The following is an 18,290-nucleotide window of genomic DNA, read 5'->3' as shown; positions in this document are numbered from 1 at the left end:
TGTTTTCTGATCTTTTTATGATTGCCTGTTCAATTCCCGATATAGTCGAAATTTACGTATAAAAATGGGCAAACATGTAACAATTCTGTATTCAATATAGCGTGTGGGTTCCCCTCGTGTCAATTATCCCAGACCTCACAAACATATTCTATAAAAGAAGCCGAACATATACTAAAAATTATTTCTCTAATTTTTTTTTTTCCTATATCACTCCAATTGAAAAGAGATTTATCTTGAATTCCAATATATTAAAACATACTTTTAAGTATTACCTCTCTACGGTTTTTACAAACGCATACCACGATTGGATCCTGGAGTTTTTTTTATGGAAAATTTCCTTAATATTTTGATAAACAAATTGCTATCTAACAATAAGCTTGTGAAGTCATTGGTGAATTTAAATAACGGGAACGTAAAGAATGATGATATATATATGTTTGGTACAATAAATATGATTTGTAAGTGAAATAAAATATTTTGAAAAAAAAAGATAGTACAAAAATAACTAGAAATATTTCGCTAATGTTGATAAACCGGAGAGCATTTACCCGCCCATCGGGCTACACTGTCAAACTGTCCATCAGTAATAAACACCTGGTATATTTAACAGTTTGTAAGACCTGCATAATTTCATATACATGTATTTGAATAGTTAGATATAAAATCGTCATAATTTCTGTTGTGGTAACGTACAATGTTATATCCACGAAAACACGCAAAAAAAAATACGTACGTTTTTAAAAACTATTATTATAATCGCAAAATAAGATGCCAAGATCTTGTTTTATCTGACGGTCTACAGATGAAACCATCTGTGTATCAAAACATGTCTGCAGCTTGCTTTTCTCACCATTCACTTTCAGCTGTAGCGTGCCATTGTCAAGCGCAGCATCCGTTGCCATGGAAACAGAATCTATTCCGTCTTTCCGAAGAGAGGCGAGTGTCGGCCCAAAATTAATCGATAATGACTTGTTAATTAGCGGATGAGAATCCAGTCATATTCAGGATATGTCTGAGTGTTATGACTGGACCCCGGAGTCTGCGGGCTTTGTTTATACGGGCTTTCATAAAGTTACTAATGTATAGTGAAATTTGATCACATCTAATCGGCTGTTTCCGACCAGGCAGCGCGCACATGCGTAGGGATACAAGCAGGATGTGATCGTGCATATTATAGGATTAATCTAGCCCCACAGTTTTATTTTATTTACGTGGGCAAATTGAATACAGAGAAGGTTTTCCTCGACACCCCGACCATTCTTTAAAGTGTGACAGTTTTCTGGTAAGTTTATTGTTTTATCGAACTATTGTGTTGATCGTCTGTGTATGTGTATACATGTGTTTGTATGTAGGTGATGGAGGTTCCCCAACACACACTTTTGATGCTGTACACGTCTATTTGTAGTTTGGCATATGTTCCTAAATATGAATCTTTCAAAACACTGGCCATGTGTGTGTGTGCTTAAAATAGATGAAGATGAATTAGGTGTCGTTTATGTAATGTATTTGTTTCTTAACCCTCAAACACAACACCATTTCGTCATAACAATTCGTGGAATAGAGGTGTGTGTGCATCATTTCTACACTCACACACACACACACACACACACACACACACCCTCCTCCCCCGTTATGATATTAAATAAAACATTATGTACGGTATTAATTGTCTTTATCTGTAGAATAAACTTTACTTTCTTCTAATGACGTAACCGGAAAAACTTTCAAATAGTTTGTATGTCATGTTTCCTGACCCCCGTGACGTCACGTATAAGTGTCACATGTGAATTGTGCTATGATGGGGTCAATTCCCTTCAGGGTTTTCTCCCACAGAGATGGTAACATCTGGTACTGGCGTCGTGTGGTCAGCTTTGACCACTTAATGACCACTTAACTCTCGCGTTCATATATGTTTATTTTAAAAACTCGTGGCACAGGGACTCGGCCCTAATTCCTAATCTCCTGTCTATATGAACCACAATATGAGGCTTTGTGTCAATGCCCTGTGCATGATCTTCACTGTATTTTGATTATTGGAAAGAAACAAATACTTTCTCTTTTATTTCCATATTCCAGATAACCACTTATTGCTCACGCGCAGATTGAACAATATTTCCACTTCTGATCACACAGTGGCATTTCAGAATCAACTGCAACGCTAAAACTTTCCAAAACAACAAAGAATATCGACAAAATAACGAAACCATATATGTAAATATATAATTCCAAATAAAAATCGATTTAACGAGGGTAAAATTTGAACAAAAGTATAGATTTGCAGGGAAACCATAGAAAAAGTACCAGGAGAATAAGACCAGGTGTTGGGGGAAAGTAAGCGACTTCTGTTTCATCGACGATGCATCAATACAAATCTATGTCAAAGAAAAGAGATAATGATGTCAACCAGAAGGAGGCACAGTGATCTAGTGGTAGGCTGCAAGGCTATGTGACTAAAGGGTCGCTAGTTCGAGTCCCGGCACAGACATGGTGGTCTAGTGGTAGGCTGCAAGGCTATGTGACTAAAGGGTCGCTAGTTCGAGTCCCGGCACAGGCATGGTGGTCTAGTGGTAGGCTGCAAGGCTATGTGACTAAATGGTCGCTAGTTCGAGTCCCGGCACAGGCCTGGTGGTATAGTGGTAGGCTGCAAGGCTATGTGACTAAATGGTCGCTAGTTCGAGTCCCGGCACAGGCATGGTGGTCTAGTGGTAGGCTGCAAGGCTATGTGACTAAATGGTCGCTAGTTCGAGTCCCGGCACAGGCATGGTGGTCTAGTGGTAGGCTGCAAGGCTATGTGACTGAAGGGTCGCTAGTTCGAGTCCCGGCACGGGCACTGTGTTGCATCCTTGAACAAGATACTTTACTCTATTGTGTTCGAGTTGACTCAGCTGAAAATGAGTACGTGGTAGGACATTTAAAAATATGTCGCGTGTAAGCTGTTAGCGCCAAAATGGCAGCTCCGGCGGTATGCTCCTCAAGGGGTTTGATAAAGTCATTGGCTGGTTGCTAAAGGCCCAATAACAACGGATAACCATTTGTGAATCGCTTTAAGACGGCTGTGTTGCTGTGATATAGTGATATATAAAACTTTAACTTATTACTATTATTAAAAGCTAACCGGCATTAAGAATATATTACTGTATCTATAATGCCAAATGAAGATTAGAAAATATACTTTTGTTAGGTATACATGTAATAGGAACTGGGTTCAAATATTTTTTCCAGATTAATGTACTGGTTACTAACACTATACAGATTAGGGGTTACTAATTTTAGTAAAATCCTAGTTCCGTCCAGCTGATTAATCAACCACTCAGTGGTTCAGACTTCCGATTAATGTTACATTACAACTTTCACCTTTATTCTGAGCATATACATGTAAATACAATGTATATAGGCTAGCCTTCGTTGGTTCAAGCATCCTTCCCAAATAACACTGAATTTTAATTTTTGGAGGATTTTAAGGTACAAGTATAAAGATTTCAGATTTATTATAAAAAAATTATACATTTGTATTTTAGCATTGTTAATGTTTGCCCAGAAAAAAAATAATGCTTCTACTGAAAACAGAAACCAGTATGCAGGGACATTCAAATGGCAATAAAACTTTTTTTTTTTTTTGAACCAATAAATATAACTCATGTGTATGAACATGTATCTGGGAATGCATTTGTATTTTTTATGTAATATTTGAATAATATGGAAAATGTGTTTTCAGTTTCATTGAAAATACAAAATAAAATAGAAATAAAAAATATATAATGTATATAAAAAAATATGTAGAGACATGGGATCGAACTCTCAATCAAACAATTTCGTAACGAAATTCTCAGTCCTAACCCACGGCTATGGCGGATTATTTACTCGAAGGAAAATTTTACTAAATCTGATCTACTTGTATCATGTACATTTCAATGCACGATGCCAAGTAATTCAAAGGTATTGATATAGAGAAGTGTAATTTGAACATTAAACAAAGATCAATTGAAAGGGTGGTCGAAAAGTCTTATTTCTAAATCACGGTATCTAGACGACTCGTCCAAAACATCTCGTCCAATACCGATCCTCCAATAGTTGTTAACTACGAAAAAGGCGGCAGATTTGAATGAACGAATAATGAATGAATAAATAAATAAATAAATAAATAAATAAATAAATGAACGAATGAACGAATGAACGAATGTGCAACTATTATTGTGATGGGATGTACCGACTTAGTACGCATGACTAGATATTCACACAACTAATTCAGCCAATCAGCTGCTGTTTCTCACAAAAAGTCCCTAAAGGAAGTGTGTTTCCGAGTTTTTTATGATTGTTCTGATTGATAGATATATGGAGTTGGTGCTCCCTATATAAAAGGATATAGAATAGGGTTTGAAAAACAAACATATACCCTCCTACTAAAAATAGAATGACGTAGGTCTACATGTGAAAAAAGGCGGGAATTCCCAAGGTGGGAATCCCCCGTTCACTGTAAGTATCAGGAATATTGTCCCACGAGTACCTATGTGCTCTTAAAAGCTATAAAACTGTGCAAATATCAATGAAGGGGTGGCACAAATTTTAAACTATATTTTGGAAATGCAAATGAGCGATAGTGTTATATATATGACAAATGTGTGTTTATCACATATAATATTATCAACCATCAAGGGTGTATCCGGAATTATACAATGCCATCTTTTTATGTTAGTACATATACTGTTCCGTCATTTGTGTCCGTCCATCGCCGGAAGTTGTTTTTATGTTTAGTTGAGAAGAATGGAATATAAGTTGGAGGCAGCACGTGTTCGACATTTTCTATATTGTACACACAGCCAAGCGACCCCCAACACAACAATACAGGCGATTGAGCCGCTAGTAATGACGTAGAGTAAGATGAAGTTGTACGAGTCCTTCAACTACAAATGTACGTAACATGCGGATTATCTTTCATTCACGCTGAGTGAGTACCCGGATGATGTTGGTTGATATAATGTCGTACATTATTTTTCCTGTAGTGGTCAACAGGAACCATCTGCATGTCATGCAAGGTATGGCGCGGCATGTTGAGCTGTCTCGCTACTGGCAGGGTCCTGGCGTTTCTGCTTGATGGAACAACGGTGATTATTGATCCTCAACAAATTAAGTGGTGTTCTGGTCTCCCCTACATTCATAATGTTAAACTTGGCACAGGTTATAATATAGTATATGCGGTAGTTGAACTGGTGCTGTGAGTGTATGAATAAAGTGTACATGTCTTACTGTGACATGTCTTGAAACAGCCAGTTGCAGTAACATGAGAGGGCGAAGGTAGCTTACCGCTGACTACTAAATCTTTGATTTTTTTTTTGGTCTGCGGTAAGCTAGTATAGGTGGTTCCGAGAAAATACCCTCGAGTTAAGTGCACGATAGCGGGATGTTGCAGTGTTTCTAAAAGATTGTTGACAATGCTTGCTTGCCGGGATGAAGGGTTACCACACAGCATCGTCGTCGTCGGAGACGATTTGTCTTGTTGTTAAAAACTTAAGAGCATAAAAGGCTGGACGGGTGAAGGTACTGGTGAGTATCCGTGGGTTTACTTTATAAATTCGTGTGTATTTCTCCGTTGACGAGTCCAAAAAAGTGTTTTTCTCGTAGGATATGTCGGCAGCAAAATTTATGGTCCGATAGATCTCTTCGCGAAACGAATGCATTCATCAGGGGACTCTCTACCGGTTGATGTCCACTTTATCTCGATGTCGTCAATGAATCTAAGCCAGCTGGGTGGTTTCGATGGGACTGTTGTCAGTAGTCTTTGAGACGGCCCATAAACAAGTTCGCGTATGATGGTGCCATTGTCGTGGTAATCGCCGTACCACTGACTTGAAGATAGTGCTCTCCGCTGAATGTGAAGTTGTTCAGCGTGAGTACTAACTTACGAAGTTCAACCAAGCTATCCGTTGAAGGATGTTTATTCGCTCGATATTATCCCACACTGTACGGTAAGCTATGATGCCGTCCTGTGTGGAATGTTGATGTAGAGGTCATGGTGACCAGGAGTGTATTTTCAGGTAGATGACTACATGATGTCTGTCAAGTAAGGCTGTAAGCTATCAACATGAGGTGTCAAGTTAATGTTGATGAACTTCAATATTGTTTAAGTAGGGTGGCAAATCGAATTGATGAAAGGTCGGCCGGGATTACCAGCATTAGGGATTGTAGGAAGGACATAGAAACTCCCTGCTCGTGGGGAATCGCAGCGCAAAAAAAAAATCAGTTGTATCCTGGTCAATATCTCCTTGATGGTGTACCTTGCTGATAGCGGCAATGATCCCTTGAGCAAGTTCAAACGTTAATCGTTATCAAAAGTCTCATTTTCTACATAGCACGCGTTGTCATCACATCGCTTCAACTTGCACTGTTACGTTTTTATACCATCTGTACACCGCCTAAGATTTTTTTTTCTAATTAATTACAATAGGCCTTCGGAAAATTAATTATCGACCACAGGGATCGTAAACACAAACATAACGATATTGTTCGTTGGTTAGCTACTAGACTTGTGTAAGTTACCTGTGTTTTGATGAAGGGGCAAATTGTCTCAAAAATCGTAGTTTTGATACATGCTTAATATGGCAATACATGTATTTTTACTCGGACAGCTGCAGATGGCTGTCTTCAAAGACATCTATTGCCAATGTCTCCATAGCTGTTGTTGTTCCAGAGTCTGATTGCAGTCTAGAATACTAGTATGGTACTTGAAACACCTGGTCGTTGGGGAAGACATGTGGCTGAGACGGAATGGTTACAGAATGATGGACTGTTCTACAGAGAATGATGACCTTTGTCCTCTTCCTCCTCTCTCCCAGAGTGGCACAGTGTTGCAGTTGCTGCATCCATTTTGTTGGTGATCTTGTTGTCATCCGAGGCAAACCTTGCTGCTCTTCTTTGACCTACTTCCGGTGCATTCATGTTTCTTTGCGCAACTGGGTCTCATACTGCACGTGCATACTTCATTATAGGTCTTACAAATTGTGTATTGCACGTGGGCACGAGCTGATGTTTCTCCTCAAAAGGATTAAGGTGCTTGACTTTTTTTACTGTAATGTCAATCTGGATATTCAGGGATAAGTTGTGACTGATGGTGAGTCCTAGGCATTCTTTACTGATCTGAGTACGGTTCCATGGATGGTAAAGTTTTGCGTGACTAGATTCTTCTTGGTAGTGGCACGTGGTACTGTGTTACCTCAAACTTGTCTGGGTTAAACTACACCAACGAAGTTTCTTTTCGCATCTGTAGGTCTTTCTGGGTAGCGTAATTTTCCAACCCAACTGTTATGCCCGTGTGAGAATTATCTGTGGTTCAAGAAACATCAAGCAAAAAAAAGTTGATATCCAGGTAAATGAAGTATTATGTAAATAGAGGTTACACAAGGAGTTAAAAGTTGCAAAAGACACTCGCTAAAGCTCGTGTCTTTTGTAACTTTTCAAAAATAACTTACTCGTGTGAAAGAAATTCCATATCCAACAATTACGAGTCGTGTGTACTATTTCTACCACAATAATATCGGCTTGAATCATGGATTTTAATGCGTGTTTTATATCAGAAGAAATTTGATAAGCCCACACCGACTGTCACCGGGTTAATTGCGTGACTGGGTATTAAAGATCCTTTTTTTAGGATAGTCGATCTTTATATACAATTGCATTGATTTAATTTTACACTTTCGTTGTGCGTTTTTATCTGCACTGGGAGACCTATGATCTATGGCAGTAATTGTCAGATACAATCGCATCTGTTATTATGGACAAAAATAATTTTGTTTTATATATGTGTTTGGTAATTGCTATTGTGGATTATAGTGTGGGCATTTTTTTGGAATAAATATATGTACTGTTTAACTGAATGTATTTACTGATTTTTTGATACACGCACACTCAATCCATCTATCCATCAATCCATCCATCCATCCATCCACACGTTCATTCATTCATCCATCCATCCACACATCCATCCGTCCATCCATCAATCCACACGTCCATCCATCCATCCATCCATCCATCCATCCACCAATCCACATCCATCCATCCATCCATCCATCCACCAATCCACATCCATCCATCCATCCATCCGTCCGTCCGTCCGTCCGTCCGTCCATCCATCCATTCATCCACCCACCAATCCACATCCATCCATCCATCCATAAATACCTAAATGTCACATACACACTTTACATAAAAGTGTACAGTTTATACATGTACGCAGTATACACACTAACAGAATCCTAAGCGTGTGAACCATATATTACAAACATATCTACCCAAAATGATTTGTAATTCCTCAGAGGTCATATGGAATGCAAATCAGTCAATGTTATTAAAAAGTCAAATTCTCGCATACCTTTTTTTGGTTGTCCTAATAACAGAACCCTTATAAGATTAAGAAATGTAACTCACAATAAATAAGAAAATGTTGTTTGTCTTCAATACATGTACATCCTTAGAACGAATTTAATAGAAAGGCGTGTTGCTATAGCGACCCGCCGTTATATCTAATTGTAGATTCCCAGATCTTGATCCAATCCACTTTTGTACTCTTAAATTGATACGTCCTTAATGAAATGTTACTGTTTGGGTGTCCACTGTCAATTAATTATACCAATCTTATCGATCTGTACCGGCTAGAAGTTTCCACAAGGAAAGTTCATGTTATGGGCAAATATTCATAGCATAGACCAGACGAGTTTCTATTGTACTGGAGTATAATGTACACGTTTATCTGGACTGCGCTACCAAATATGTCTGTCTGTGGCATAAAATTTCATCATCGGATATACTACATATATTTCATATATTGCGAAATAAGTCACAATATTTTAAGGTTTTTACGGTGGCCTATTAGGGCCACTAAAAAACATTTATCGTGTAAGTACAACTTAGTATCTTGTATGTACAACTTAGTATCTTGTACGTACAACTTAGTATCATGTAATTACAACTTAGTATATTGTACGTACAACTTAGTATCTTGTATGTACAACTTAGTATCTTGTACGTACAATTTAGTATCTTGTAATTACAACTTAGTATCTTGCACGTACAACTTAGTATATTGTACGCACAACTTAGTATATTGTACGTATGACTAAGTATCTTTGAAGTACATTTTAGAATATTGTACGTACAACTGGTATCTTGTACGTACATCTTGGTATCTTGTATGTACAACTTAGTATATTGTATGTATAACTTAGTATCTTGTTTGTACAACCTAGTACAACTTAGTATCTTGTATGTACAACTTTGTATCTTGTACGTACATCTTGGTATCTTGTATGTACAACTTAGTATCTTGTATGTACAACTTAATATCTTGTAAGTACAACTTAGTATCTTGTATGTACAACTTAGTATCTTGTAAGTACGACTTAATATCTTGTATGTACAACTTTGTATCTTGTAATTACAACTTAGTATCTTGTATGTACAACTTTGTATCTTGTACGTACATCTTGGTATCTTGTATGTACAACTTAGTATCTTGTATGTACAACTTAATATCTTGTAAGTACAACTTAGTATCTTGTATGTACAACTTAGTATCTTGTAATTACAACTTAATATCTTGTAAGTGCAACTTAGTATCTTGTACTTACAACTTGATATCTTGTATGTACAACTTTGTATCTTGTAATTATTTAAGCATTGAACTGCTTTCAGTTGGAAGTTATGGGCTGATGAATGCCAACTGGACAAAGGCAAATTGTCCAGTTGGCATTCATCAGCCCATAACTTCCAACTAAAAGCAGTTCAATGCTTATATTTACATTTGGCAACGATTTTTAAATATATATATATATATATGTATCCAGGAATTTTGCTCCGACGATGAATGAACAAATTATTATCGTCAAAGACGGAACAGCCTTTTCAACAGCCATATTTCGTTATCACCGACGTGACAATTATGACGTCACTATATTAATGACGTCATAATAAAGAATTGGAAGTTATGGACTCATAACTTCCAAGTGAGCTTGGTAAAGTTATATAGTGGGGCTGCAACGTACAACTTAGTATCGTGTAAGTACAACTTAGTATATTGTACGTATAACTAAGTATCTTGGAAGTACATTTTAGAATATTGTACGTACATCTTGGTATCTTGTATGTACAACTTAGTATCTTGTACGTACAACTTAGTATCTTGTACGCACAACTTAGTATCTTGTATGTACAACTTAGTATCTTGTATGTACAACTTAGTATCGTGTAAGTACAACTTAGTATCGTGTAAGTACAACTTAGTATCTTGTAAGTACATCTTAGTATCTCGTGTGTAGCACATTTCCATATGTTATGTGGGGCTAGGTTAAAATTCGGAAAAATGACACCCCCAGAAATTAATTAACACCGGGATGTCATTTTTACCAAATTTTAATCTAGCCCCTGAAAACGTCTGAAAATGTGTCATATACACTAGAGAAGGCCCAAATACACAAATTCTCAGGTCCTTCTGTGCTCAACTATGGTTCAGGTTAGACATCCATCTGAAATTTGAGAATGATTGATTCAGTATTTATACTGATATGAAATTTAAAATTACCACACTTTACGGTCATTTTATTCATGCACAAAAAGGTACCAAAATTGAATCTACACTGTGTACACTGTACTTGTGAAATCGAAATCAAGACTTACATATTACGGACATACAGACAAGATTGAGTTATGGGGTGCAGTCTTTTGTCTGTGAACTTGTGGGGTGCAACGCACAAGTTTTAATGAGCTAAGGACATCACATTTGATTTCTGTTCATTCCGCCGTTAAAAAGCACATGCGCAGTGAGGTTTAATGATGATCTATAGGCGACGAAGCTATTTGCACGGAATGAATCTTTAATTCATTCCCCACAAGTATATCTGAGTGAGTACGGACGGACGGACGGACGGACGCTGGACGCCACGCCATGGGATAAGCTCACCGTTCCTTCGGACAAGATGAGCTAAAACAAGATCGACAGACAAACGGACGGATGACAGACGTGCAACAGACAGATTACTAACCGATTGCTATGGACCATTTCTCCCACAAGCAACTTTTTTTCTGACACTTTCTCGTAACACTCCAAATTCATCTTCCTGTTATCGATAAAACCGCAAAATAGACAACCCGTCTGTCACCCAAGTAACACGATAAACGCCCGAACATTGTGCAATCTGCTTCCCACAGTAATTTACGTAACCTTATCTGCAATGACCTTGCAAGGTGTGAACATGTATCTCACGCGATCGCAAATAATTCCTGTAATTATTTATAATCTGCTGGTGTTCAAGTTACATGTAACAGTGTACTTCAGTATAGAATGGATCAAGTTCGTCACCTGCGGCGCAGGCTACTATATAACTTAGTATCTTGTATGTACAACTTAGTATCTTGTATGTACAACTTAGTATATTGTACGTACAACTTAGTATCTTGTATGTACAACTTAGTATATTGTACGTACAACTTAGTATCTTGTATGTACAACTTAGTATCTTGTACGTACAACTTAGTATATTGTACGTACAACTTAGTATCTTGTATGTACAACTTAGTATATTGTACGTACAACTTAGTATCTTGTATGTACAACTTAGTATATTGTATGTACAACTTACATTCTATAAAAGCGGTTTTTTTACCAGTGAAAAATATCACTTTTTCTGAGATGACCAATTAGAACACTGCTCCAAACGACAAAGGGAAAATTAAGATTTGCACATTACTCTCCGTCATATATGACGTCATAATGCAAGACAGAATACATAACGTCACGATTTGGCGTACATTTGTGAGCCGTTGAGCTGCCTCGGTATATTTTTCCACACTTGTGAAATATATTTGGTGTTACTGAAGACACTGTTAGATATCCTCTATATCTTTTACGTACAAAATAATTTAGAAGTAATATTGTATGTACAAAGTAAAGTAATTATAGACCAATCACCTCCAATTCTCCAATGCTGAGGAGTCAATTTTAGAACATCCTCTCTTGAAACTATGTAGTTTTTAAATATGACAACCCCTCTAATCAATCGCAACATCTCGGGGAAATTTCCGGCAACACTCGGGAAGATTTCCGAGTGTTGCCGGAAATTTCCCCGAGATGTTGCGATTGCCCCTCTAATATGTACAATGTCTAAAATAAACTGAAGTGATTGCCTAAGGCTAGTAACAACATGAACCACATAAATGCATGCACTTCACTTGTGACAGGAGTTGTGTGTCACTTTGCTTAAAATGTGTATTTATAAAAATATGTTATGAAATTAAAAGCAAACTATGGATTCTTAATTGCATTTGATGTGTCCAGAATGTAAGATTAATGTAGCATGAAGGTGGGTTTTTTTTTTTTTTTTTTTTTAAGATTTTAATTCATGCTAATATCATGTCGTGTTTTGAATGTACTTTTAGGGCTGAAGAATTGTATCCTAGTATTTCTCTGGTCTGGTCACGAGGGACGAGGCCCAATATCGGAAATAGGAGAAAGTATTTTTTTAAATCACTAGTTGTCATAATGGACAGCATCCTATAATATAGGGAAACTGATTTTGTATGAAAGATCGGTCTGGCCCCGACGGACCTGGGGAACGGGGTCCCAATAGGGGAAATATAGCAAACTATTTGAAATCATTTTTCCTCTGTAGAAATATAATGTTTTGTCGTAATCACTGCACTATTGCGTGACAATTCAATTTTCGATTACAAAATTCCATAAAAATTAAAAAAAAAAAAAAAAAAAAAAACACACACAAAACAAAAACTCTGATTCGATATAGAAGAGCAGAGACCTATATACTAAATTAATATAGGTCTCTGAGAAGAGTAGGGATTTTTTTTTCTATAAATACTAGCCAGATGCAAACACCTGTGCCTGTATGTATGTTTTAAAGTTTTTGTTTTTGTTTTTTGTTGTAGGACGTTACCAGGACACGATATGACCGGGTCAAACAATGGAGGGGTGTGTTCCAATAAAGGGGTATACCTCAAGTTGACCGTTCTATTTTTACTCAGTACTACTATATACGTTTACCTATACTCCAGCATCACCATCCAGACGTTCGCTATTGGCGAGGTGATGAAGGGAACCATCAGTGACATACAGAGATGGCGAGATAAAATGGAGGGCTGGGTGCAGATGATTGGAGGTAACGGTTATAAATATGATGCCAAGTCGGTCAAAAACACGTCATTTCCGGACACCAGGCATAATGTCAGAAAACCGGAAGCGGAAGTTCGGATAACAGGACAGAATAATGACAGTGCATTAGGAGTGACAAATAAGTCACGGTTAATATTTTTGCCGCAAAAGAATATCCGGAATTCTATTAGTGATAAACCGGAAGTACTTCTGACATTATTCACTTCCTGGCCGACAAAAGCAGAAAAGTACATGTGTCACAACAACACTATACGAAACTGGCAACAGCTTAAACCTTTAATCCAACCGATTTTGTTTACTAACGAAGCCTTACTGACAGAGGAAGCAAATGAGAAAGGATGGACTGTACTTCCGGTTCGAAAAGCCGGAAGAGGGGTACCAATTCTTAAGTATATGTATAAAGATGCCATGGAACGATATAATTCTACTTTCTATGCGTTTTCTAACGGGGATATACTGTACAGTCATTCCCTTATAGATACATTAAAAGCCTTGCTAAATTCTTCTCAGATACCCAGAGACAAACCAATCATGGTCGTTGGTAGAAGAACAAATGTACAGGATGTGACGTCAGCGGAAGCAGTTTCCGGAAAAAGCGTTTACAAGACGGCGAATAAACGAGGGAAAGTATTTACTGTTTGGGCTGAAGATTATTTCATAACGTCGGCTAATTATCCCTGGAAGGATATACCGGAAGTTGTTATTGGCCGTAGAGCGTATGATAACTGGCTGGTATCGAACGCGCGGAAACAAAAACACGTTACCGTGGATGCCACAAACACACTTGTGGCCCTCCACCAAACGACAAAGGCGGGTAATCAAGAGGGATTCAAGGCCGACAACCCCGAATACAATCATAATCTCCTTAGGCGCATGTATCACCAATTACATTACGGCGCAGGTCTAACATCATGCGCAGATTATTACACAAAATACCATTCTAATGGACGGATCCAAATTGTAAAACGGACAGTCCCGAAGTCATGTTTCCCGGTATAACACTGTTTATATAGTTCATTTGAAGGAATCAAATTCGTCTGACTTTTCTCTGGACGTTATTAAAACAAGGAGATATTCTCTGCTATCCGTCGTCAGTGAAACTGGATTACCTGTCTTGGTTCCATTTCTCTCCGCTAGGTAGCGTGAGTTGTATTTTCGAAGGGAAACATGGCGGAGGGTATAGCGATAGATAATCCAGTCTATTCGACCAGATAATCAATCTTAATGGGTAAATTCATTTCTCATTGTGGTGTCTCTTTGATTATATGTGCCTCTACTCTTCCCATAGGCATTGGTCGGACGCTTTTGAAGACATGTTTCCGCTGAGTCCCATCAATAATTTAGCAAAGATCGGAAGTGCCCTTGATTAATCGAACAATGCACAGGGACTAGGCACGAATCCCAATTTACTGGCTGTACATATATACATATATATATTATTAAAACCGTGGGTTAGGAGTGTGTGTAAAGTCCCTGTGTTTCAAGTTAGATTTTATTAACCTGATAAAATATCATTAATTCAAGACGTAATCCTATTGATTGCCCAGGAACTACTTCGCATATATATGTTGGATATCTCAATGGTATAAAAATGGTTATTTGCATATCGAACAGAAAATAAACATGCAGTTTTAGTGGTATAGTGACGTCAATTTAAAATGTTGGCCTTCATCCTCTATTGGGATTTTTTTTAACCCTTTGGTTTGAAAACAATCACAATATTCTCTATATGAGTTTCTATCCTCTCTTAAGTTGAGACAGGACTATTAGGCCTTTTAGGTTAGAGGGCATTTATTAATTTGCGATATATATATAATATAAACAATTTCAGTTTCTGAATCCTGAATCATACATGTAACTTACATACTGAAATTGCGTCATGACGTCATATTCATTCTATTGGGTATTGCACGGGAATTCCGTATCTATACTTTGTTGTATTCCTTTTGTTTGTATTATAAATCTTTGTTTATAAATATATTTAAATATTTTTATAATGTTTCATATCTTGAAAATATGACAATCCTGATTTACCTAGAAGTATTATTCTAGTATCAAAAGCCGGATGAGAATTACTGTCTCAAAATCGCTATCCGGATTAGTTATCTCATGTTCAAAAAATGTGCTAATGTAGGAATTTATCATGTTTTTTTTTTTTTTTTTAATGTTGTTATTTTTTATGTGGGACAGTTGAGAACTTCAGGGTAATTTCGTTATTTTTAAAATCTCTGACATCATGGCATTAAAGGCGACTGAGACTTTGGTGTAATTGTGTACATTTCTCTTTTTGAAAAATGATGTTGAGCATTATGTTATATGCCTCAAAGCAAGCACCAAATGTTGACATTTTTACCCAGAATGCATTTCGGTTTATGTAATGTTGATAGACCACACATTATAAATATCAAGAGTTGTCGTTCCCTCTAGTTCATGGTCTTCAATCTCATGCAGGTTCCATACTATACATTCTATGAGATAGTGTACGAACTAATCTCAACCGTAACATCTCGGAAATCAAAAGTTGATTGACGAGGATTGTCGGAAATTGCCCCGAAATGCTGCGATTGGACCTTAACTATCCATGTACAGGGGGAATAATTCACTACCAAGTTAAGACCCTCCTCAGTTAGCTCCCTTGCGTACGCTTTAGGAGTGCAGCGCAGCCCTGGCGGAGAGAAGAGAACTAAGGGAAAGAAGCAGTGTAATATCACTCGGAACTCCTCGAATGTAACTCCGCAATAGCATCAATCGGAACACCTCGTCATTTTCTCCTACGTTCGCAGACGGAGGCAAGGTGTTCCGATTGCAATAGCATGTGTTATGCATAGACTGGATTACCTGCCGTAGTTTTTCTACTCCCCGCTAGGCTTCGCTTCGAAAATACAGTCTAGCGGAGAGAAATGGTCCTAAGGCAGGTAATCCAGTCTATAGTGTGATGCACAGTCGAGGAGTTCCGATTGAGTCTAATGTGGTGACAACTCTGCGAGAATAAATAAGGACCATTATTATCTTATTTAATTTAATGAAACATTATCTTTTAAAAGACTTTTTTTTAATGAAAATGTGATTGATATAAAATTGTACGAATGTTGAAAAGGTTTATATATCTTGTAATATCATTCTCTGAGTTTCCTCGTGAAAATTGATTTTAAAAGTGGCTAATGTCTTTGCCCGGCGGTTATTTTGTCCAGCTGTTCACAAAATGATTATTTTTGTAATGAATGATTTAGGATATTATGGAAATGCAGTTTGTGTGTGAGGGAGGGTGGTTGGTTGGGCTTGTGTGTTATAAGTGTGTTTACAATCTGAAAACTATTTGAAATTTTAATTTTTGATCACGCTAGCTATGATATATTCGACTCAAGTATTAGTATATGTTGACAATTTTTTTAATTCGGTATATGAGTTTGTTATAGCATGTTACAATTTGTCATTTTAACGAGTTATGTCCCTTTGAACTAATAGTCTTATAGCAGAAAAAACGTGTACATGACTTATGTGTAAAGCATTTATTTTACACATACTGTTTGTCACGGTGATTCTCAAATTACTTTTGAAATTAATGATTATAAACCATTTCCATCTATATAATTTTAAAAGAAGAAAGAAAACAAGCATATTTTTACCGAAGCGGCCTCATTTATATTTTATGATAAAGTGTAATGCAAGTTTTGTTCAAGGTCAAGCTAGTCATTTGTTTTATATATAGTTATTATGTTGTTGTCATATGACTAAATCAAAACATACTAGTATTATGTGTGTAGTATTACATCAGTTTTGTCTGCGAACGCAATATAAAGATGTATAATTAATCGTGCGGGCTTTTTTCCATTTTATTTTTATTATCATTTTTTATTGCATTTTGAAGATAATATAGACATATTTAAACATCTTATTGATCACAAAAAGATTCTGGTTTATTTTTTATTTTCAATATACATAACGTTGTATATGATGAGAGGAATTCGTGTGTGCCATTGTCGGCATTGAGCTAAGGAATGGTGACTCATTACATTTTTACCAGTGAAATCTCGAAAATTATTCATTCTACAAAAGGAACATTTTTCACTTGTGAAAAAACATATCCTTTTTATATATATATTTTTTTTTCACTATTGAAAATTAATTTTATAATTCACTAATGAAAAATATCCCTTTTTCTGATTTGACCAATCAAAGCACTGCTTACAAATGACATTGTGAGACCTTTAGAGCTGTCACATTAGATTTTTCTATAAAATGTAATAAAAAACAGAATATCCAACAGTGTCTTCAGTAATACAAAATGTATTACTCTCGTGTGGCTAATATTTTGATGAAATATATAAATATTAGCCCAACTCGTAAAATATATTTGGTATTGCTGAAGACACGGTTAGATATCAATATATTCCATGCTTGTCTTGTCATTTTTACTGTTCAAACGTGAGAAACAGGATTTTGTCAGTTTATTTATTGAAATTAAGAGAGAAAAAATAAATATTTCCTTAATTTGTATATTTATGTTGTCATTATTTGTTTACGTCCGGTTTTTGTTGACCCGATATTAGATCTATCTATACTGTCCGCCCGTCCGTCCGTCCATCGAAGACACGTCAAATACCTCCGTATGGGTGACTGAATTTCAGTAAACACTGGAATCTTCCAGTCCACAGGCGCTTGGCATGGAAAATGTGAATTTTAATATATATATATTTATATATATGGCAGTGGTATGTGTACCTGTGGAAAGTACAGGTACACATATCACTGCCGTGATGATATTTATATATATATAAATCACATTTTCTATGCTTGTAAGCGCCTGTGATCCAGTCAGTTGATTTTGTAGACGAACAGTATCCTAAAATGAGGTTTAAGCCCAATCCATGATCAAGATAATGTTTAAACCAGAAATATTACAAATCTGTCCGTCGGGTCCGTCGGACCCAGTAATTATTATGGGGAATTTTCCGTATACTTTCATAAATACACATTTTCCTCCATTTTTTTATTCACGATCATTTGTTAGATATATATTCAGTGTGAAATCTGTAAAGAGGTCAAAATGTAAACGCTTATACTTGAGTATGTATTTCTGTTGGAGTGAGGGGCTTTAATGTACTGAATAGATAGATATGGA

General features: G+C 36.7%; 1 protein-coding gene across 1 annotated transcript; it reads left to right on the top strand.

Annotated features, from left to right (window-relative positions):
• Positions 1–1,028: 1,028 nt before the first annotated feature.
• On the top strand, positions 1,029–17,665 carry LOC117337647. The gene is made up of 2 exons (XM_033898735.1): positions 1,029–1,282; positions 12,925–17,665. The coding sequence occupies exon 2, from the start codon at positions 12,944–12,946 to the stop codon at positions 14,165–14,167; it is 1,224 nt and encodes a 407-aa protein (XP_033754626.1). The 5' UTR covers positions 1,029–1,282; positions 12,925–12,943; the 3' UTR covers positions 14,168–17,665.
• Positions 17,666–18,290: the final 625 nt, after the last annotated feature.

This window comes from Pecten maximus, chromosome 11 (assembly GCF_902652985.1).
Source record: "Pecten maximus chromosome 11, xPecMax1.1, whole genome shotgun sequence".
Classification (NCBI taxonomy): domain Eukaryota; kingdom Metazoa; phylum Mollusca; class Bivalvia; order Pectinida; family Pectinidae; genus Pecten; species Pecten maximus.
This window is presented reverse-complemented; position numbering and strand designations above follow the sequence as displayed.

Coding starts and splice junctions, on each gene's coding strand:
- LOC117337647 (XM_033898735.1), top strand. CDS start 12,944: ATGACCGGGTCAAACAATGGAGGGGTGTGTTCCAATAAAGGGGTATAC.